The sequence below is a fragment of the Chrysemys picta genome, chromosome 15 (assembly GCF_011386835.1).
Source record: "Chrysemys picta bellii isolate R12L10 chromosome 15, ASM1138683v2, whole genome shotgun sequence".
Lineage (NCBI taxonomy): Eukaryota > Metazoa > Chordata > Testudines > Emydidae > Chrysemys > Chrysemys picta.
The window spans coordinates 31,290,156-31,314,231 of record NC_088805.1 but is presented as its reverse complement, the minus strand read 5'-3'; the positions used below and the strand labels follow the sequence as shown (position 1 = coordinate 31,314,231).

At 47.3% G+C, this 24,076-nt stretch overlaps 1 protein-coding gene across 1 annotated transcript; it reads left to right on the top strand.

Moving 5' to 3' along the window:
* Positions 1 to 954: 954 nt before the first annotated feature.
* LOC101940934 (sodium-dependent serotonin transporter-like) lies at positions 955 to 22,862 on the top strand. Its single transcript, XM_065568868.1, has 13 exons — positions 955 to 1,177; positions 5,766 to 5,900; positions 6,512 to 6,731; positions 7,304 to 7,442; positions 9,199 to 9,333; positions 11,876 to 11,979; positions 13,296 to 13,423; positions 14,210 to 14,322; positions 15,170 to 15,301; positions 16,762 to 16,861; positions 17,189 to 17,289; positions 19,656 to 19,823; positions 20,705 to 22,862. Exons 1-13 carry the CDS (start codon positions 958 to 960, stop codon positions 20,783 to 20,785), a joined length of 1,776 nt encoding a protein of 591 aa, XP_065424940.1. The 5' UTR covers positions 955 to 957; the 3' UTR covers positions 20,786 to 22,862.
* The last annotated feature ends 1,214 nt before the right edge of the window (positions 22,863 to 24,076 follow it).

The following is a 24,076-nucleotide window of genomic DNA, read 5'->3' as shown; positions in this document are numbered from 1 at the left end:
CATAAAGAAACAGGGAGAATGTGAACCTAGACAGACCCTTAAAGGATAATGCAAATAGAGAATTCTGAACGTTCACGATAAGAACTGGAAACACATACACACCTGCTGGTTTATAATGGCGCCATGTTTTTTTCATAATCTGAGTAAACACAGTGCGTTTTGGGTGAGTTTATTTGTACCTTTTGCAGCCTACCTAGTAAAATGACTAGTCATTTTAAAATAAGTCAGTCATAACTTAGGACAGATTTCCCCTGGAAGACTGAATTGTAGAGTCCTTGAAGTCATTATAATGTGTCCATTATTAGTAATGTAAGGAGACTGTGGCTTTCTAAAAAAATCCAGAAAGAATGAAGCCATGACTGTTTATCAGACAGTGTGAGACCAAAGCAGAACTGCTGCTTCTGATGAGAAGTAATGATAGGTCTATGTATAGATACATCAATCCACGGTCTTTATGGAACCTGCCACGCCAGCCCTGCCCATGATATAATCAAGAGCAACTGAATGTAGGATGCAGTGGTCAGGCTAGCAACATGAAAATACATTGTCACTTAACCTGAATGGTTCCAAATCAACCTAACATAGTAGGAATGATGATGATAAATCTCACGCTCTGCCTTGTAACAACTTCACCCTGCACAAGAGCACAGTGTACGCCTTTACTGATAGCAAACCTCTATAAAGAGAACCTGTTAAAACACCAGCACTATAAAGTTGGTCCCAGCATTTCAGTGCTATGCTCTAAATGAAATGCTTTCTCCACTCCCCCTCCTGCCTTTGATCAAAGAATGGGTCTTTCTTATGGCTCCTCTCTCCTGGTGTGGATTTCCAAGCTGGAGGTGGAGAAGCCCAGTCAGTGTGACACTCCCCTCCTTGGAGCTGTCAGGAGCAATAAAAAATCCTTCCCTTCTCAAACTTCTTCAGCTTGAATCCTGCAGGATTTGCATCAGAGGCAGAATGTCAGAGCAGAACTCTCCAGTTCAAGCGGCTAGCCTTCCCAGGCAGGATGTACAAACAAACCCCAGCCAAGCTGCCAACCCTGTGTTGCTCATGACCCAAATGGATTCCCGGGACAAGTGGAGCAAAAAAATGGATTTTCTTTTATCAGTGATTGGATTTGCTGTAGATTTGGGCAACGTCTGGAGGTTCCCTTATATCTGTTATCAGAATGGAGGGGGTAAGGACACAACTTTACTTTTTTAATCCTCTTCTAAAGAAAATTAAGTAGCTTTTTATTTTTCAATTTTTTAAAATTTATTATTTCTTTCTTTTGTTTAGTTGGTTCTTACAGTGTTTATTGTGAACCCAGAAAGTTCGATGAATGACAAAACTTCTGCTTGGATTTGTCTCTCTTTTCTGTTTTATCTGTTCTTATTTTAAATATCTTTCCAGCAATGCTGATCCTCATGAGATTAGAGGTATGAATGTATAAATATGGGAGGGGAAATGCAATTTTTATGATTAATATACAAGTTTTTAAAAAAGAAAACGGAAAATGTCAAATGGGACCAAAAAGATCAAATCCTGTGTGGTTGTTGTTAACTTTGCAGTCTTCCCAGTTTGTGAAACTGATCACTTGTGATGGCTTACATTTTAAGATCATCATTTCAAATGTCCAAAACATCCTTGCTTTAAGATTACTGTGCAGGATTACAGGTGTAAGGATAGCACAGTCACAGGCTTGAAAAATAAAGGCAAATAGCTCCTTAAGGAGCTGTCCATGGTACTAGCCTTCAGAACTAAATAAAACAGACTTCAGTAGTTCAACCAATTAATTAAACATTCCAATTATTTCTTCCTGATAGAAATAATTACCTGAAAGTTCAAGACAAACCAGAATCCTGATTTTAGAACAGGTTTTCAGCAACTGATGAGCAAACAAACTGTTTTAAATAAACAAGAGTAGAAAAATCCTTTTTAAGAAAGTGAAAATGTGGAAATGGAGACTTTGTGCTGTTTGCAGAAGACACAGTGGATTCAATTGCCAAAAGCCATGGGCATTTGGGTATCACACCTTAATGCGTGGCAAATTAGAAGAAAATAATTAATGTCATGCTACACAGTGCAGGCTGGATTCTGATCTCAGTTTCAGTCACGTAGATCCAAAATATCTACACTGAAGTCCATGGAGTTATTCTGAATTAACCCCTGTGAAACTGAGGGCAGCCGTTAGCTCCTAGCTAGTCAATTTGGCCTGAGCATATTTTCCTTAAACGTGCCAAGTAAATATAAATGTAAAAGCCATTTAATAAAACTGTCAAAACAATAACACGGTGTCTTAAATAAAGGAAAGAAAGAGGAAATGGCACAAAGAGAGAAGTAGAGAGAGGGAGGGAGAGAGAAAGCACACATCAGATATGATTGATTTGTCACTTATGCTCCTAATAATACATTAATAAAAGTGATTGTGTTTTAACTGGCTTTCCTTCCTCGCAGACATTCTGCTTTTGTCATACAATAGAACTTACAGAACTATTTTCACTCTCATGAAAAGGCCATTTCCTAAGCTCTCCTTCCAAGACCAACCCTCTGCTTTCATAAAAGCCAATTTCTGGGCTTCTCTCCCTCAAGAAAATTGAGTGTTGTGTAAGTTGTTACAGTTGTGGGCTGCAAGTTACCTGCAAAGTAAGAGGAAACTTTTAAATTCTGTCCACTGTGAACACTTTTCTTTTTTTTATTAACATTTAAAACACTCCCTGAAAGTAACCAATAGCAATGTCCGCTAGCACCGTCTTGTTTCAGTCAGGAGTTTGCAACCTTTGCTTTCCTTGCACAGAGAGGTGCGCAGCATTTGTTCTCTTCCTTGGCAAATGATCAGATTCTATAAAGCGCAGGCTAGAGAGACTGTCATGAACCAGGTCTCAATCATTCTATGCCTCTGTTTGCATTTCATGCAACTATTTCTGCTGACCTCCAGTAAGATGCACGTGAATTGCTGCAGCGCTACTTGTCGGGGGGTTTACTGCTCCTGGCAGGTTATCAAATACATATTTCAAGCAACAGGCTGGTTAGCCTAGTTTCTAGCTGCTTTAAGAGGTGCTCTGGGGTCCTAGTTGCACATAAAAACATAAGAACATAAGAGTGGCCATACTGGGTCAGACCAAAGGTCCATCTGGCCCAGTATCCTGTCTTCCAACAGCGGCCAATGCCAGGTGCCCCAGAGGGAATGAACAGAACAGATAATCATCAAGTGATCCATCCCCTGTCGCCCATTCGCAGCTTCTGACAAACAGAGGCTAGGGACACCATTGTACACAGGATTGTTTGTGCCTCTCCAATCTACAGCTGTAAAGGGTGGAGTTACAGTCACTGAAAACAGCCAGTCATTAAACAGCATCATCCCCCTTCGAGCTAATGGACACTCTGACAGCACTAGGGCTGAGAGTGCAGCTTTAGTGACTAGTGCTTGAACTCTGCGGTCAGAAATCCTGCTGGGAAAGGGTAACATGGCTTCTACAAAAGGTGGCCAGTGGTAGCAGGTGCTAGTGTTTGGGTACGGATGCCATTTTGTTCCTGCTCAGTCGCCGCAGTTTGCTCATGCTTGAAAGGACACGGTCAGAAGAGCGAGCGTGGTTTTGAAGCATCCTTCCCCAGGTTACCAAGAACGACTCTGCTCAGTGGAGCTGAAAGAAGTGTGGGGCTGCCGTGTATTTTGTCAGGGCGCTGGTTGTTTGCTTTGTGCTGTGCACAGCGTGGGCTGGCAGCCTTCCCCTTTACAAACCGTTTCACTTTCCCGTTCTCTTGCCCCTGCCCGACGCCGCTGAGTTTTGGAGTCAGGCTTTTGACCCCATGAGGGAATCTATAAGCCCATGCTCCTGTGCACAGAGCTCCAAAAGGGGATGGAGCCAGAGCTCCCCTTCCCCTCTGGACACCCTCCTGGGGAGTAATAAGCTGCCTCCTGCACAGGTTCAGCCTTTGCAGGCCTGGAGCTCTGGGTGGCATTCTGTATCTGCAAGGTACAATGCTTCCCTTTGCTTCCCCTGCTCAGCACAGCTCCGCTCTGCCCCTCACTCTGGGCTGGGCTTAAATGGTACGACCCAGCTGAGCCAATAATAACCAAGCTCTATATCCCATCTGCGCTAGTCCCCGCATGGCAATGCCTGTTCTGATTGTAAATGAAAAGTTCAGAACAATTCTTCCATTCTCCTCCCCCTTGAGACCCAGCATCATCGGTTACATCTGCGACCTCATGTTACCACCGCTATGCTTTACATTACAGTTGTGCTTAGGGTCAGGCCCCATTGTGCTTGGGGCTGTACAGACATCTAGCAAGACACCGTCCCTGTTGCTGGCTGCTGCGGTAGCTCAAGCCCAGCCTGTGGCCCTGAAGTGGGGCGATGGTGGGGATGAATAGCCATGAATTCCCTTGAGATCCAGGTCACTTTCCTTCAGTGCCTTCACTTGCATGGATCTGACACCACTGCAGCCTTTCAGCTGCTGAGCAGGCATCTTCGCCCTTGTCCTCTGGCTTTCTGGGGGTCAGTGTGACCATGATGTCTTGGAAAATGTGTTTAGTGAGTCCTCGTTTTACAGCCCAGGCCAGAACCAAATTACTATGGTGAGAGGCTGTTCTTGGATTCCCAGCCTGAGACTGCAGTTGCAGGAGGCTTGGATAGTTTCGAGAAGTACCCAGATTTCTGGATGCTGATGCAAGCAGGAACCCAACACCTTTGCAGGTTCACCCCCGCCTAGTCACGTACCTTCCTGAGCAGAAGGAGTTAAATGTCCCTTGTTCACATTCATAGGAGCCCTGGTGACGCCCACATCTCCCTACATGACCCCTTGCCAGTGGCCATTCATCCAAAGGAAAACCCCACATGTGCACTGGATAGTATAAAACAGTCCTTTCCTCGGGTATGGGACTTTCAGAGAGAGGAGCCGTGGGGGGTAAATTAACTAATCCCAATAGGGTAGTCTGATGAATAGAGAGAGCAGTTCCAGTTAGAAAGAATCCAGTGGGCACAAGTCTAGCCCTAGTAATTACTGCATCATCATGAATAATGCAAATTACAGCATTAATTATTGAGTTCATTGAGTGACGATACATATTCATTGGGATTTTCTCTGTAGAGCCTTTAAAACCTGAAAGGTGCTTAATATCTTATTCTCTCCCTTCTGATCGTCTGCACGGCCCAGTGTTACAGCCAATCCGTCTGTTCCTCGCTAAAAGGGGCCCCTTTCTGTACAGGTAATGACACCATCGCACACACACTTCAGAACATCCAACCACTCATAAAAGCCAGTGCGTTACCACAGCTCGTAGGGAGAAAACGTTGATTCATTCGCTCCGTTACACACACGCATGTACCCAGACAGTGTTGTCAAGAATTTGCAGTATCTCTCACAGACACTGAGCCCACTCAGTAAAGATCTCTCATCTACATTCCCACACATTGCATGGAGGACGGGCCCAATTCACCTTTAGGTCTCTTCCAGTGCTTCCATGAGGGGTGCAGAGCCCTTGTGCTCCCAGTCCTATATCCTATATCAGTGGGGTAGCAGGAAAGCCACAGCTGCAACTTGGGGGTGAAATCCTGGCTCTGCTGAAGTCAATGGGAAAACCCCCACGGATTTCAGTAGGGCCAGGATTTGAGCTCAGGGGCCCACGCCGTGCTCAGAGAGGGGCAGGATCGGTGACTCAGTCCTGGAGCCCGGACATGCCGTTTCAAATAGATATTCCCAACCCATCTGGCTGGCTTGTGAGTCTGCCTTTGCTGCTGTGGATGCCATGATGTTCTGTGGTGGTTTTGCCTCTCTCGCTGCAGGGGCCTTTCTCATTCCTTACACACTGATGGCCATCTTCGGAGGAGTACCTCTCTTCTACATGGAGCTGGCCCTGGGCCAGTTTCACAGGACAGGAGCTATCTCCATCTGGAAACGCATCTGTCCCATCTTTAAAGGTAAGACACCCTGCCCCCACCCTGGAAACTCAACGTTCACTTAGCATTACCGGGCTGTGTCCTCTGCTTTGCCAAACGGAGAGAAATGAAGGTAAATTAGAGTCCTGCTGCAGGTAGGTACGTTGTCACCCCTTGTGAGATGCATTTGCAGTAATATTTATAGCTCACAGACAACACCTCTTGCATGTCTCAACTGCCCCTCCCTCCCTGCACACAGAGCCTTGCAGCACACGGCTGTCCAAGCTCCCCAGCAACCGGGACCCCTTCCCCTTCTCATTTCCCTTCCCACAACCTGTCCCGCTGCTCCTCTTAAAGCAGCAGTGTCCAAAATATGGAAAACCACAGAAATAAGTAGCTGTCACAATAGGGCAAATTCATCCCAGATGTAACTCCATTAACTGGCCTGACACAACTAACGCTACTAGCAGCGCATGGGAATAAAGCCCCCATCCCTGGAATCCGGTGCTCTGTGTACAGCTCTCACTCAGTCCCATGGAGTTATGCAGGGATGCCATGACTGATGTGGAAGAGAACCAATGCGCATGGACTGCCTGACTCCCAGGGATCCCATGATGTGCTTCTCTAAAGATCTCGCCCTTCTCTCTACACAGGCATTGGCTTTGCTATTTGCATCATCGCCCTGTACGTCTCCTTCTACTACAACACCATCATCGCCTGGGCCCTGTACTATTTCTACTCCTCCTTCACTGGTACCCTGCCCTGGACCAGCTGTGACAATCCCTGGAACACCCCCAACTGCACCAACTACTTTGGAAAGAGCAACGTGACTTGGACCACCTTCTCCAAGTCGCCAGCAGAAGAGTTTTATACGTAAGTGCATGTAAGTGGATTACGTGACTGGGCTAGGGGGAAATCTCTCGCTCGTTGGCATCCAATCACCACAGCGCCTCAGCACGAGGGCCTGCTATGCAGAGTAGCAGAAGGAATGATCCTTGGCATTTCCATTTCAGGCACACACATAATAACACTGCTTTACATTTTCATTTGGGACTCTCAGCAAGATTTACAAACATGGCTCCCGCTGCTCCATGCGGTGGGTAAGTAGTATTACCCACATTTCACATACAGGGAAACTGAGGCATAGATCGATTACGTGATTTGCCACCTGAGGCCCTTATACATAGTGAGCCAGGGACTGGGTGAAGAGCAGCATGTAGGAGTCCCAGTGCTCAGGTTTCAGCCTTACCCTCTCAACCATAGTTCTTACAGGTCAGTCACAACTCAGCAATGTTCCTTCTGGGGAAGGGCATTCTGAACTGTGCATGCCAGGGGCAGGGTGTCAGATCTGGCCAATCCATCAGCCTCCCAGCGGACAATGGCTCAGCATTCCCCCTCTTTCTTGTATTAGTGACTAAGCCGCCGGGGGGGTTTTTTTGCCACAGGAGGAAGGTCCTTGAGATTCAGAAATCCAGTGGCCTGTATGACGTCGGCGGGATCCGCTGGCAGCTTCTCCTCTGCCTTTTTCTCATCTTCACGATTGTTTACTTCAGCCTGTGGAAAGGAGTGAAAACCTCAGGGAAGGTAAGGAGGGCTCCCACACCTGTTCTTCCTGTCGGTGTTCGAATGAGTAATAGCTTCATATTCCCAATGCAGAGGCATCATATGGCTAACGCAGAGCCTGGTGCATTAACCCTCAGAGCCTGCCGTATAGACGCACACCCCTAGCGCTCTGCATTTCACAAGCAAGCACCTCAGCAGAGGAGCCTGGTCCAGCGCATTCACTGCACTTGTGATCTGCTGTAGTGGATGGGACGCCCTGGCAGAGCGGGGATTGCACATGGCCGGAGGTCTGCTGCCCAAGGATTGTTCACCCATGAAATCTGGGCGTCATTTCAACAATAAACACCCGTGAGAACTCTGGCGTCTGCTCCCTGGCAATTTGCAAATAAAGGAAAAAAGGCAAAATTCATCCAATAGATTGTAACTCATATTTGCTCTGCCGTCCTGGGACAGTCCATAAGAAATGCAGGTGGTTTTCTCCTGCAGTCTGTCTGCCTCATGTTCTCACTGCTCCAAAGCTTCCGACAATGTTACTCACTCCAGTCCAGTGCTAAATACAGTCCCTTTCAACAATTGAAGGTGCCCTTGAAACTGGGCACCCCTTGCTTGCTAGCCACAACGGCGGGGTTCTCTCTGTACGCTGTACTACAGTCTGCAGAAGAAGAAATGGGAAGCAGAAGGAAAAAACATACCTCCTTACCTGATTTCCAGCAGTGCTGAGTAGAGTTGTGCAACTAATTGATATTTTGGTTCAACGGCAAGTAAAAAAAAAAATTCACTCCAACCCCAAAACGAAATTTTTTTAATTTTTCAGTGAATCAAAAAGTTGGGAAAAAAATCATGTGGGGTTGAATGAAATGTTTTGTTTTGATTTCAAGAATTTAAGGTTTTGTTTTAATTAAAAAAAAAACAAAATTGAAGGGACTGTCAAAACAAAAAGTAATTTTGAATTGAAAAATTGAAACATTTTGACTTGCTCAGAAACTGTGTCTGTTTTTTAACTGAAACAATTCAGCCAAACCAACACAAATTCCCCACACATTTCGGTGTTGCCAAATCTGCATTTTTCACTGACACAAGATTTGGCGGAAGGTTTTGGCCCGCTTGTGCGGCGTGCCCACTTGGAGTCAGTGGGGGATCAGCACAAATCAGGCCTCCAGATAAGCACATAGCCTAGAATGTTGTTGTTAGGATCAATTAGGGCAACCTCTGTTCCGACTGTTCTATCTGAATGATCAGTGCATGCACAGTCCCCAAGCAGCAAACTTCCCCCACCGACTCCCAGGTCAGACCTGGGAATGCACAGATGTAAGAGCTCAGTCTTGCAAAGACTAAATGAGGTCATCTAGCTATTTCCCTACCAAAGTTGTTACCAAGTCCCCCCACAAGCTGTATCTATCATCCTTTCTCAGCAGCACAGCATCACCTGGGAGGCGTGAAATTCTTTCCTACATTTGCCACAGGCAATGAGCGAACCCATTCTAAGCTGACCACACTACTGATCAGCGAGCCAGGGGAAGACTCCAATGTCACTGAGGTTTGGAGAGTCATTTTCTGACCCTGCAGCTGAGCGATCATTCCAAACAGTGGCCACTAAAACTGAATTCCATTCGTCTCTCTCGCCAGCTCAGACACAAAGACGGGAGGCCGTTTGACACAGAGCGTTGGTGACAACCCTGCAAATATCTGCATTAATTCTTTGCTGGATGTGACCTAGAGGAGTGGCCGGCGTCTGTCTTTCCTGTCACTGAAACCCTTGTCCGGTCTCTCCTTTCAGGTGGTGTGGGTGACAGCTACGCTGCCTTACATCGTCCTCCTCATACTGCTGGTTCGAGGAGCTACTCTGCCAGGGGCTTGGAGAGGGATCGTCTTCTATCTCAGACCCGACTGGGAGAAACTCATGAGCACGGCTGTAAGTTACACCCAGCAGATCCCCAGCCCAGGCTCTGACCGGCTAAGGAGCACTCCTTGCCACTGGGGGGTTGTTGTATTTAGCGATGTATACAGGAGCCACCCGAGAGCCTGGAAGATGCTGAGACAGGTTCAACGCTCCGTTTCGTTTTTATATTTTAAACCATTTATGTGACGTCAGAGCTGGCTTGACAGCCCTGGAGACATCAGGCCTCTGCCTGTCTATCCCAGGACAGGTATAGCATGGACAGACACAGGTAAACTCCACACATGCCAGCCCAAACTCAACACTCTTGGCTACATGAGGGACAATCAGAGGTGTAGGATCTCTGCCAGCACCAGCCAGGCTGGAGGCTATTGTGTTGACTGGGCACAGGCCTTCTTCTGCCACGTTGCCTCGCCCTGCTCTGAGTGTGACATAATGGTAACGGCGCCCTTCCACTGCTGGAGCTACAGGCTGGGGCTACGTCATGGGGGGCCTTTAAGAACATAAGAACGGCCACTCTGGGTCAAACCAATGACCCATCTAGCTCAGTATTCTGTCTTCCGACAGTGGCTGGTTCCAGGTCCTTCAGAATGGGGCAATTACCAAATGATCCTCCCCCTGTCATCCAGGCCCAGCTTCTGGAAGTCAGAGATTTAGGGCCACCCATGGCATGGGGTTGCGTCCCTGACCATCTTGGTTAATAGCCATTGAGGGATCTATCCTCCATGAACTTATCTAATTCTTTTTTGAACCCAGTTCTACTTCTGACCTTCACAACATCCCCTGGCAAAGAGTTCCACAGCTTGACTGTGCGTTGTGTCAAGAAGTACTTCCTTTTGTTTGTGTTAACCCTGCTGCCTACTAATTTCATTGGGTGACCCCTGGTTCTCATGTTATGTGCAGGGGTAAATAACACGTCCCTAGTCACTTTCCCCACACCAGTCATGATTTTATAGACCTCAATCATATACTCCCTTAGTCGTCTCTTTTGTAGGCTGAACAGTCCCAGTCTAAAGGCAAGGACAAAGACTTGTAAGCAATGCAGTAGAGAAGGGGGGACTCAGAGGGAGGGGCTGATGTGATCAGAGAAACCAATCAGGGAGATGATGCTAGCAGCAGCGTTAAATGTGCTTAATGTGACATTAATTGCACCTGCTGGATCTCCCATCCTCCCACATGATGGTACATCTGCTGTACCCACCTCAGCAAGCAACTGCCTTTAAATGCCACCCCAACCCCCCCAGCTGCCAGTGCTTGCGGATTCATTTGGCAGAGACTCCCAGCGCAGATCTGCGAACCAGAGAGTAATAGGTTCATTATTCCTTCAGAAAATAGAGGCGCACTGGACAAGCTCTTGGAAATGTAAATCTTTAATTGAATCACCCATCTCATTTGCCGTCGAGTGTTATTTATGCTGTGTTTTCGCCCCATCTTTGTAAAGCGGGCCTGACAATAGACTTCCTGTCTGTAATTACTGCAGAGCTGCACTTGAGAATTTTCATTAAAGGTAATCAGTGATATACTTTCCAATTAAAACCTTTCATAACAGATACACGACCAATCATGCTGCAGCCATCACTTCTTCCAGGAACTGTGAGCCAAGCCCTAGTGTAGCTGGATGCCAGGAGAGGGTTCGGGTGCGCTGCAGTTTCACATCCTCATCCCTTCTCTCATCCTGATTTCTCTGCTTAGACTGCAGCTGAATTAGGTGTCACTGCTCAAGTTCTCTGCTGCTAAATTACCCGTGGAAGGACACCTGCTTCCCTTCACCCTAGAAGATCCATCTCCCCAACTCCTCCCTGTGTCTGGGGTGTCCTTCCAGGAGGAATTGGGGAGCAAGGGCAAGCAAGGGAACCACATCCAAGAAACAGTAGTCAGGGAAATATATTTAAATAGGGGTCACCAATGTGACACACAACCCCAGGGCTTGTCTGCCCTGGGACCTCACATTGTGTTAAAGCCGGTCCCTGAGCTGCATGGGATCTATTACATTTACACATGTAACACCGGTCGGCACTGCGAGAGTGGGGCAGAGGGGCCACAGGGTAAACAAGAATTTAGCATGGAGCGTTCAGCATTGGAGCAGCTGCTTGCTCCCTGGGGCTAACCACGACCTGCTGACATGATACCCTGGCTATACGCAGTTGCGCATAATACCATGTTAGTTACCACCACTCCTCTGGGCCACACTCCAGAGTGATGTAACTGCCCAGCGGAGACGGGCCCACTGAAGAGCAGACACACATATAAGGCACAGTGCCACAGGCAGCCTGGCCAACCTGGGATTTTTTTCTGCGCTTTCAAAATGAGGCAAAAGGCACATTTCAGAAACAGACGGTTAGAGCTGCACTCCGTTACACACGGCCTGGGGGTCAGAGAGAACGCAAAGGGAGCTGACCTATTTCTGGTGCCCACATTCACACCCCATGCCGCTGTCTCCCTGAGAGTGGGAGGTGGCCTGTGTGTGTTTGGGAGAGGGGCTTCCTGGCCGGGTCACAGCCCCTGGGATCCACCCGTTCTCCTGCCTCTAACCCAGCGTCTCTGCTTGTTTGGCCAGGTTTGGGTTGATGCTGCTGCCCAGATCTTTTTCTCCTTGGGCCCTGGATTTGGTGTTCTTCTCGCACTCGCCAGTTACAACCATTTCAACAATAACTGTTACCGGTAAGAGACCGCGGACTCTGCCCTGGCAGACTAGCCAGCAGCAGGAATGTGAGCCGAGCCTCCCACGTGCAGCAGAACACACAGAAAACTCACCCACATCTCTGCACAGGCTAGCACGGGGCAGGCTCCCTCCCACGGGCCTGCCACTTGTCCCCCTTCTTGCCTAGTCCTTGGGCTCCTCACTGCCGCCGGTGCAAACGGAAGAGCCGGAGGAGCAAGCTCTTAGAACAGGGTTCCCAGTTAATCTCTGCCGGGTACAAAGGTGCAGGGGCAAGTTTTGAAGGCACAAATTGCCCCTGCAGAAGGGCGGCTGGGCCTCTGCCTGAGCAAAAATACCCCTGAAAGTGCCAGGCCTATGTGATCACGCAGTGCGCCCCGAGCCACATCTGGCAGGACAGTGAGCCCAAGCAGTGGGATGGGAGCCTCTGCCCAGGGCCTCCAGCTTCCCTCTGGCTCCCATGCACTGGCGGGGGAGGGTATCAGCAGCCACTGCTCTGCTGCCTGGGAATGCTGCTTCTAAGCAGTCAGGCACCTTCCAGTGGATTCCCAGAGGGCACTGGGGGCTTTCATGGGATTGCTCAGCCGGGTGGGTCTTAGAACTGTCTCTGCCCTCCAGAAAGAACCAGTTTCTACGCTGTTTCTGCACATATCGGTCACACCCCCAACAGGCAGGGCCAGCTCCCCAAATTATTCAGTGCTCTCATCCCAGCACCAGGGGAGACAATGCTGTCACCTGGACAGAGGGCTGCCTCAAACCAATTGTCACTGCAGGATCCACACTCCCAGATGTGCAATCTATGGGAACCTCCCTGAGAGAGGAGCGGCCAGGCACTTTGGAGCGCTAATCCCAACTCTGACAGTGTAAAGCCTACTCCGTTCTGCACAGAGCAGGGGCAGCCCTCTGGCTCCTGGCTGGTTGACAGTGTCCCAGAGATTGGACTCCCCAGGTACAATCCAAATCCCAGCACTTACCCCTGTGGGTGCCCTACCCCATGGTGCTTAAGGAAATTCTGTCCGGCTCTTTGTTCATTCCTAAGCAAGCAGAGTTGTCCTTCCCAAACATGAATCCTGCCTCCAGAGCTGGAAGCAGCAGCGGTCCTGGCCACTCAGGCGCATGGGAATGAATCCCTCTTGTGCCTCATGATGTGAGCAAACTAAACCTCACTTTTACAGCTCTTACTCTTTATGGTTTCTTTGGGGAGGGGGATAAGGGGAAGGCTTTGGGCCTCTAGGTACTAGGGCTAGAAATGCAAATGCAAAAATAGTTTTTGAAATACCTTGTCCTTCTAGTCACCTGCTCCCGTTCTGCCTTCCAGAGACGCCATAGTCACCAGCGCGGTGAACTGTCTGACCAGCTTCCTGTCGGGGTTTGTCATTTTCACAGTGCTGGGCTACATGGCTGAAATGAGAGACGTGGAGGTGGAAGATGTAGCAAAAGATAAAGGTTTGCCTCCCTTACACCTGTTAGCCTTGGAATAGCCCCTTCCCCTTAGCCCTGGCCAGCTCTGGATATCAGCCAGCTGCCTGTCTGGAGCCATGCATTAGGGACTGGGGGGTGAAACCAGCGTCTTGAGCATCAAGATCTGAGTTATGTCCCTTGCTTTGCTGTATGACCCTGGGCAAGTCACTTCCCCTTTCTGTGCCTCAAATGTCCCCATCTATCGTAAGGAAAGACAATTCTCACCGACCTCACAGGGCTTAAATGATATGTGTCAGTACAGTGATCACTGCATGAACGTTCAGATTCCAGACCACGACTCAGGTTGGAGCTTTCCTAGAAGTGTCAAAGTGCTGGAGTCACACGGCTGCAAGTGGGGACAGAATATGATCCTCTGCAAGCTAACAAACGTGGGGTGAAGTTAGGGAGCTACTGTGTGTGGTGCCCACTATTGGTGACTACAGAGACAGTAATGGCCAAAGGTGAAATGATTAGACTAAGCAAGAGCGAGGTCAATTGGGCAGTGGAATAACCTGCCACAGGAGGGGATGGAATGCCTGGCAATCCGGGAAGGGAAATCCCAGACTGGTAACCCCTGGCAGGGTTGAGTAAGGGCAAGATTTTCACAGACATTTATCTGCCCCTCATGCCTTTGAAAATCTCCACCTAAATGTTTTTCCGGCATGGGAAGAAAATCATCATAAGCAGAAGGCAGATGCCCTGGGACCTTCATAACACAGACTATTTTCATAGCAACCGGATGGAAGGAAATAACCTGATGTTCCCTTCTAGGTCCGAGTCTCCTTTTCATCACCTACCCTGAGGCCATCGCAAATATGGTGGGCTCGACCTTCTTTGCCATCATATTCTTCCTCATGATGATCACTCTGGGGCTGGACAGCACGGTAGGTACTTTGATTTCCCTATGGGGTGAGAGCAAAATGATCCAAGAAAGTCATGATTGTACGTTCCAGGCCCCTCGCTCCCAGAAGGGTTACTTTGGGGTGGCACTTTTGGTCATTGCTATATATCATTCAAAATTGGGGGGTGCACAGGTGGGGGGGGGCAGCAACAGTAACAAAGAATATGCCGTCTGTACCTCTCTAAATATGACCCAGGTATGCATGAACTCAACATGTCTTTGATTCCTCTCTGTTCAGTAAGGGCCTGATCCTGCTTCCCCCAAAGTCCACGTGAGTAGAATATTGGCTTCAAAAGAACTAGGACTGGGTCTTGAGCAATACTTCCTGCAAGCTGTGGGAGCAACGCGTGCTCAGCATGTCTCAGGATCAGGCCCTATTGCTATTTGGTGTTACTTGGACTATCAATGTTCCTTACAAGCCCCCAAGATGCCAGAAGAACTTGAGCTTTGGTACAGCTGGTTAAGAAAATGGGAACAAACAAAAATGTAAAAGTTTTCACCAAAATAAAAAATAAAAAGGTTTTCATGTTCTATAAATTTCATTTCATTTGAACATTTATTATAAGATTTCATGATTTTTTTTAAAAATGTGAAAATAAACCCTGGTAAACCACGTTCCCCACAGCTGATAACAACTGCGCAGGAAACTGTAAATCAAACCCTGGGGAGGGGTAAATTTTACTCTCCGTTACGTGGGTGTAAATCACAAAAAAGATCAATGAAGCTAATGAACCAACATACACATTAATGGGATTGCACCAAGAGCAGAATTTCACCCTGTGCTTCATTTTTCTGGCTCACCCAAATGTCTTATCTGGCTGCTTTTGCAGTTTGGAGGCCTGGAAGCGGTGATCACAGCGGTAATGGACGAATACCCTCACATCCTAGCAAAGAGAAGGGAGCTGTTCGTACTTGGCCTCATCACCATATGCTTTCTAGGCTCTCTCACCACCCTTACGCACGTAAGTAAGCCTGAGCCACATTAGATGCTACCTCCTTCCTCTGCAGGCCCAACATCACAGGCTTTGCAAAAAATTCAGCCATGAAAACTGGCTACAGCGAACATAGAGCCCTGTTCAGATCATCTTTTCCAATCAGAATGACTTTGCATTTGTCAACATTGAATTTCATCTGCAACTGCACCACCCATTCGCCTGGCTTGGGAAGGTCTCTCTGGAGTTCTTCACAACCTTCTCCACCCTCAACTGGCTTGGTTAATTTTGAGTCACTTGCAAATTTTGCTACCTTGCTTTTTATGCCATGTCCCAGATCATTAATAAATATACTAAACAACAGACCTAGCCCAAACCTGAGGGAACCACTATGGGTCATTTATTGCGATTGGTTTTGTTCATGTCTCTTAGCCAGTTCATAACACAGCTGTACCCCTCACCTCAAAACTAATTAGTTTCCTTGAGTGTGGGACTAAGGGCTTGTCTATACTTAACGCGCTGGTTCGGCGGCAGGCAATCGAACTTCTGGGTTCGATTTATCGCGTCTTGTCTGGACGCGATAAATCGAACTCAGAAGTGCTCCCCGTCGACTCTGGTATTCCTGCTCGCCGTGAGGAGTACGCGGAGTCGACGGGGGAGCCTGCCTGCCGGGTCTGGACGGCGGTAAGTTCGAACTAAGGTACGTCGACTTCAGCTATGTTATTCACGTAGCTGAAGTTGCGTACCTTAGTTCGATTTGGGGGTTTAGTGTAGACCAAGCCTTAGTCAAAGGCTTTGAGAAAGTCCAAATAAGCTTGATCAGCTGGTTCTCCATTATCAGCTATTTTGCTGACACATTTAAAACATTCTAGTCATTTGAAGTGTCCTTGTTTTCCTTTTCAGAGCCCATCCTGCTTTGTTGGTATGTTCCTGTTACATGGGGGGCGGAGGCGTAACAGAACTCTTCTCTCCCTTGTTTTACACCTAGCTCCTCTTAACTTGTCCCAGCAGACTCCCTTTATACTGACTCCCTCAATCAGTCAGCTCCATGACTCGCACCTGAGCCCATACCTAGAGGGAGAGAAAAAAGTCTCCTTCATTTTCTTCTTAACCCCTTCATGCCCAAGCACCACATGGGGCTTGTTGGTGTCAGTGTGAATGGAATGCTTGAGAAAACTAGTGCAACAGAAGTGGCTAACGTCAGGGCCGGCTCCAGGGTTTTTGCCACCCCAAGCGGCGCAAAAAAAAAAAGCCGGGATTGCGATCTGCGGCGGCAATTCGGCGGAAGGTCCTTCGCTCCGAGCGGAAGTGAGGGACCGTCTGCCGAATTGCTGCCGAATAGCTGGACGTGCCGCCCCTCTCCAGAGCAGCTGCCCCAAGCATCTGCTTGGCAAGCTGGTGCCTGGAGCCGGCCCTGGCTAAAGTTCAGCATTGCACTTCCCACGTAAGAGCCACAAGCCATCACAGCCTGCTTGTGTTTGTCATTCCAGGGTGGAGCGTACGTTGTCAAACTGCTGGAGGAATTTGGTGCCGGCTGCTCAATCCTGGCGGTGGTGTTACTGGAAGCAATAGCTGTGTCGTGGTTTTATGGTAAGGAGAAAAAAAATCCATCTCCACAACTAGGCTTATATTATGCACCAGAATAACCTATGGTCATGATCCTGCAAAGACTTACACACGTGCTTTACTTTATGCACATAAGTTCCAGTGACTTCAATGGACTCCTCACGTATAAATGTTTACATGGGCATGAATCGTTCAATGGCTGGGGCCAACAATGGCCACCTACCTGTGCAGCAGTTCCCAGCACTTTCATGAAACTCTTTCTAAATAAGTCCTGTGCTTTGCATGTGCTGCCTGATTCTTCCCTGCTGTGACAGTGACACCATGTCTGTGATTTTCCTGCCCCCCGTACAGGAATTCAGAGGTTCTGTAATGATGTCAAAGCCATGCTGGGCTTCACCCCAGGGATATTCTGGAAGGTCTGCTGGGTTGCCATCAGCCCTGCCTTTTTAGCGGTGAGTATATTTGTCCCAAGCAAAAAATTAAGTTTACAACTTTCCTTTAACCTTCTATCAAGCAAGTCCCTCTCTGGCTTGCTGGAACTCTGGCATGCAGCCTGACTGAGGCTGTGACGCATAGATGCCCATGCACAGTTTCCTGTCCAGTTCCTGGTGACAGAGAAAACCACTTGGATGTGTCAGGGAGAAGGACTGCTTATGGAAAGTCTCCCCTTTGCTTGTGGTAGCAAAAAATCAATAGGAAACTCTTAAGTTGAAAAGGGAGCATGACATGCTGTCTGTACTCACTGAGACTGCGTATTTGTCAAAGAAAAAGCCATACAATATATGCTCAGGCTCATAAGAGTCTATGTACCATGGGCCAAGCTCACAGCTGGCAGCTGCAATTCAGTTAAAGTCAACACAGTCATGCCTGCTTACACCAGCAATGAATTTGGCCCTATCATGTCCCCCTTATGAAATAAAGCTGTTGACACTATAGACTACAATGTACTGTGGCTTAACCTGCCAAGTTTGCTATTTTAAATGCAACTCTAGTGCTATGCTTTGTACTGGATCCATCACCTTTGAAGTGCTAACCTTTCACTGGACTTCAAAGAATGCCCCATCTGTAAACCGAGGAGGATATTCATATTACCTACTTTGCACAGGGAGAGGGATTGTGAGGATTAATTAATGTTTTAAGCACTTTGAGATTCTAGGTTGTCATCAAGGCAGAAGGAAAATGATTTAGTTATACCAATCAGACATGTGACTGGAGTGCAGTTTTCTTCATCTGATGAAAACCCCACAAACAAACTGGATCAGTGTTAGGAATATAATTCTGGGAAATGTCAGTTTAAAATCCAGATTGGCCTTTAAAGATTAGAATACAAATAGAAGAGAAATAAGAGCATTAAATTAGGCTGCATAATAAAGTTATATTTACAGTGGGATTGGTGAGATGTTGTACATTGATTTGATTTAATTGGAAAGCTAGTTCAAGGTGATGCTAGTATAATAATGAACAAATAATTCCATGAGGAAAAAACCTAGTGATGCTGTTTTAAATGGCTTTTTATCACATTGTGCTCTACCGCCACAGTCGCTTTCTAAATTCTCCCAAACATTATTGCCCCTCCATTCTGCATTTTATTTTCCTTTTTTGCCCTTGGAAGTTTTAAACAAACTCCTAGAGAGAGAGAGAGAGAGAGAGAGAGAGAGAGAGAGAGAGAGAGTGTGTGTGTGTGTGTGTGTGTGTGTGTGTGTGTGTGTGTGTGTGTGAGAGAGAGAGAGAGTTTGCAGTGAATGTTCTGATGGTGCCATTAATACAGCAGTATCTGTTCACATTATAAGTAGCAAAGTATCACACTGAAATCACAGCTTCTCCTCCAGCAGCAAACACTAATGAACTAGAATTTCTAAATTCAATCCCAGGCCGTTCCCCTTGAATAGGAGACACTGACAGTCTGCAGAGCACCCGAGTTGTAGTTGCTGAGCTCCCACCAGGCTGCATGAAGCTTGTGTACAAAATGCCACCCATCTATTAACATTCCTGGGGGAGTGGCACAGGGGACGGATACTGAAATGCAGGCCCCATAAAGGGACACTCCCGGGCTAGCCTGAATGGGATACATCTGGCCTCAGTCAAGTTCCCGGCGGACAGACGGCCACATCACAAAACCAGCCTCACAGCTGGCACCTTTACTGGCAATGCAGGCAGAGAGGCCATTGGCTGAATTGACCCTGGAGACTGAACTCTTCCTAGATCAGGGATGAGGCACATGGGTGGGGCAGAATGAGGAAGCTGGCACTGCTGCTGCCTGGGCTGGAGCAGTTCTGGGGAGAAAGACGGTGAGTCCGTCTCCAGGATTGTCAGCACAGGACCTTCCCTAGCGCTAAACTCACTTGCAAAGGTACCTAAAAGAAGACATTAAACTCATAAAGCCGAGGGCTAAAGAATCCACCCTAACGGATCCCCTGGGAATTCAATGAGGTTACACCAGGGATGACTGTAGTACCCCCATGTGCTGGAGGAACTGGCACAGCACCTTGCACTGCAGAAGGTCCCATGACTTGCTGGTGGAGGGGTGGGGGAGTCCCAGCTGGCCTGAAAGGAGTCTGCCTAACCACGGGCCTCTTTAGCCTTTCATTGTACAGACAATTTTGTGATGCAGTGCAGTGGCACATGTCACAGGAGGAGCCTTGTCCTCTTCTGACATTTCCCTAATTAACCAGTTCCCTCTTCACAAGAGACACCAGGCCAGATTCATCCCTGGTGTGAATCCACTGAAAATGGCTGAAGGGTGGTTGTGGAGCATGTGACTTGACGCGCTGTTCCATGAATGTGCTCGCCTGACATTGGTTGTGTTATCTGTTAACAGTTTATAATAGTCAGCTCTCTCCTGGACCAGCCACCGCTCATGCTGTTTGACTATCGCTACCCTGAGTGGAGTATGTCAGTGGGGTACCTCATAGGAGCATCGTCCTTCATCTGTATCCCTTTCTACATGGTGTACAAGCTGGTCTGGACTCCTGGATCCCTTAAGCAGGTCAGGAAGAGCTGAGTGTCACGCGTCACAATCCTGTGTGGGCCAGATATTGTGGGAGCCAGCGTTTGGTGCAGCACATTTTGAAAGACTTGAAAGGGGTCAAGTCTTCAACAGGCCGGCAGGGTCTGGAAGCTCTGTAGAAAAGTTCTGCTCATCCCTTAGTGACTGTGTTCATGTGGCAATTAAATCATGACAGATGAACCAATTTTAAACTGGCCCAGGCTAGCACTGTTGGCCTGCCCAGCCTAGACCAGCAACAGTCATTTTAAAGCCTTTCTAGAGGCCTGGCTAGGGGACCATGGGGCCACGTCTGGAATATGGCTCTAATGGTTATCCCTGGTCTACAATGGCCAGAACTCCTCCCTGGCGTACCCCATTGACTTTAACTTGGCCCACTGGGTTTATATTGCATTAGCCTGAATCTTTGTAAAACCATGAGGACAAGCAGTTCCTCTCACAGGCTTCAATCCCACATCACACTGTAGTGACCAATCTGAGAGCAGCCCAGTCGGTTCCAAAGTCCCTCACTCCTCCTCAGCTCAGGGAAAGACCCCATCTCCCATCCAGAGGGCTCCTGCACCCCACGCACAATTACATCAGGGGCCGTCCTGCCCGAAGAGAGGCATGTCAGCATTAACCTGAGAGCACAATGCACCTGCTGAGCTGTCGTGCCATCGTTTCTGATTGGCTTAAACTGCACCAGGCACCATGGTGCCATCAACCACGTGAGAATCACAAGGATGTGCCCAGGCTTCTGGCATTTCAATGGCATGTGAGAGAGGCAGAAAATCTGCCCAGCTTTTGTCCCAATGTGGCACCAGTTACATTAGCCACCAGAGCCATAGGTAACCCCTGGCTTTTTCTTTGCTTGTATCCTCTAGCGTCTAGCAGTGTGCATTCGACCAGAGAAAGCCATACGAGACCAGCAAGCGGATTCAGTATGTATGTCATCAGTGCCATAGTCCTACGGAGCACACAAAGGGACATTAGACTGCTGTTTGACTTTACTGTTACTTACCAAACCAACTAAGAGACAGGGACGAGAAAAGCTGCCATCACTGTTTAAACTGCTCCCCTGCTTCTCTCCCTAAGAGTTGTACCCATTGGCCAAAGCTCACCACAGGGTGTGGAGAACACACCTAAGCCACCGTCTGTGGGCCACGCCCTCCTGCCATAGCAGCTATACACAAACCGGCATTTCCGTAAAAGCCTGTACTGTCCAGGTCTTAATAATGGGCTCGATCCAATCCCCATTGAAGGCAATAAGAATCTTTCTGCAATGAGAGCTGGATTGGCCCTTAAATGTGTCTGAGGTATAAATAAAATTTTAGTTTGAGTGGAAGCCTGATTGTTATAGAATCACAGAGACGTAGGACAGGACGGGACCTCAAGAGGTCATCTAGTCACCCTCCCATGCTAGTTTGGCAACAACATTTATGAAGTGGGTTGTGCTTCCAACTCCCCTATGACTATACCAGTGTTAAGCCCCGAAGTTGCTTCTTCTTCCATACCTGCACCGCCTGCTTAAATGTTAGTTACGCCATTGCAGATGTGCTTCAGCTTCAGCTGAGGGCACAACAGACCCAACAGAACCACTGCCTTTGGAAGCACGACGATTCCCAGGACCCAGACTTCCGCCTCCTTGTCTCTGTTACAGCGCATTGGAGCATTCCACAAAGTGGAGCGGCTTGGATTGCCATGCCTGGATGTCCCTGTAGCCATGGGGAGAACCAATGGTTGGGACTCTATCCTGTGTCATATTTAAACCTAAATCCACTTCCCTCCCATCACTCTTCAGGATTTTCCCAGCTGGGTTTCTTGTTATCAAGGAGATCTGGTTTAGAGAAAGGGGTTGCCCCTCCTCCTCAGCAGCCCTTCCTCCTCCCTCCTGCAGTGGGGTTCGGCTGCTACTTCATTAACATTGCGCCATGACCTGGCTGCTAGATCAGACAGGTGCAGACAGTGGACTGCAGAGAAGGAACCTGTTCTTCACACACAGGTTTCCCACAGGCTGGGAAAGAACAGCCAGGTGGGGAGAGTAAATGGATGTGTGTGTACATAGTCTTTTTTTTTTTTTTTTTTTGCAATATTCGGAGCCAAATTCAACTGGCAAACAGCATCGTAAGTTCCATATTAGATATAACTTGTCCAGAAAGTAATGGTAAGGCATAGAGGAATGTAACTTGTATCAACGTGTAGCTAGGTGTGCAAAACTAGAGCAACTGACATGCTGAAGGAGCCCAGGAGTGTGGTGTATCATAGGAGAAACAACTCATAGGAAAGCATAAGACAAAGAGAGCGCTTGATGGTGATCACAGTTACCCTTTGTACATCCAGAGTAATTCCACTGACTTCAGTCATACTGCTCTAGTTTTACAGCAGGATAACTAAGATCACAATCTGGCTCAAAACGCTGCATGCCAAATCAGCACAAGTTACCCTCTCTTGCAACTGACATGCATTTGCTAGCCCCCTGACACAGCATCCCCTGAATGTGGCAGACAGACTTCCGTGGGAGGTGCACCTGGGTCTGGTATCAAAGTCCCCTTTCAACGAGAAAACAAAGCACAAGTAGCAAGTATAACTCACAAAACAAGCTTCTCTCATTGTTCACTTGGTTGAAAGTCATGATGCCGAATTCAAAACCACTTGGGTTCCAGCTACACGTGGGATGAATTCCTTATTGCTACTTCTGATTCCGGGATGACACCCTAATCCTTTGGGCCTCATGAAGAAGGGACACATAGCTGTGAATACAATACATGAATCGTTTAGAAATGCTTGCAGTCTCCTTGTTCAAACGTACTAAATGTGGAGTGCAAAAGCCGCATGACTGCTTATTTAACACGTGAGTGATGTGGAAAATAAATGTGACGTTGAGTGTTATGACATACACCTAGTTATGGATGTAGAATCTGAAGTTTTGTTTTCCTAAAAGCAAAATGCAGTCAGATGATCTTAGAATACCTCACTGGGTTTTTTTTGTAAGTGTATTAAAGAGTTGACTAGCTTCTACTGTGGATCTAGATTTGGACTCACTACTGGTCTGTGTCTGTTTCATTGGGGAAACTGTGTGTGTTAGAGGTAAATTGTGCCATCGCATATCTATAACACTGCTAGCAGTTCCTGCTCTGCCTTAGCACTTAAACAGTATTCTACCAAGATGAAAGCCAGTTAGGAAAATTCTATTTAAACGTAAACCACAAAGCTTTAGTCAGCTAACTAAACGTGCCCGGCATAACAACACTTAACAGCTAGGTAGTATGCTTTTCTCCATAGATCTCCAATCACTTTACAGAGTCTCAGAATCCCCATTTTACAGATGAGGTGCAGAGAGGGGAAGTGACTTGCCTAGACAGAGCCAGGAACAGATCCCAGATCTCCTCACTCCCAGTCTGGTGCCTTGCTGAGCCAAAGCTCAGCTAAGATAATTTCCTTTTTTACTAACCTTCCAAAACCTGAGTTCAGGATTCCATATTTTATCCTACAATGACTGACAACATCCTAGTAACCTAAAACAGCTCTCCCTACACTGCAAGAAGTAGCTGGGAGATCACCAACTACAGCAGAAGAGACAGCATCCCTGGGCTTAGTGTGGTATGTAAAGACAAGAATGCTCTTTAACTATTTTCTTTTAAAAAGTAAACGTAAGAAAACCTATCAAAACCTAGGACTTCATGGTTATCACTATGTTGCCTTTTGGGACTCCCTGAAATTCCACAATGACAGTGGGGACAGAATTCAGATCCTCCTGCTCCAAAAGCTCAGGTCCCTACAACTTAGGCTAAAGGAGACTCTCCATTCGCTGTTAGCAGTATAGGATGTATGACACCCAGTTGAGCAGTTCTGAATCCCTCCAGTAAGACAGCAGTGGTACACATGCACACTACTCAGTTCATTAAATACATTGTACACATGTTCTGCATTAGTGATTTGGGAACGTAAACAGTTTTTTTAAATCTTTGCAGTTCATCTTTAATGTAATCTACCAACTTTTTCAGCTTTTACAGAAACTTTTTGTTAACATTAAACACTTTCCAACTCTTATTTTTATCATAACAGCTGAAGCACTATAATAGACTCTTACTTTTTGGCATATCTTCTGCATACAAAATTTTGTTATCCCTGACATACTTTTCAACCTCCAAGGCTTGTTTGTAACTTACTTCCTAACTCTCTATTGAATTAAAAACATTCTGCCTTATTTTCATTTAACTCAAGAATGAATACATTTAACAAAGCTGAATAGTGTT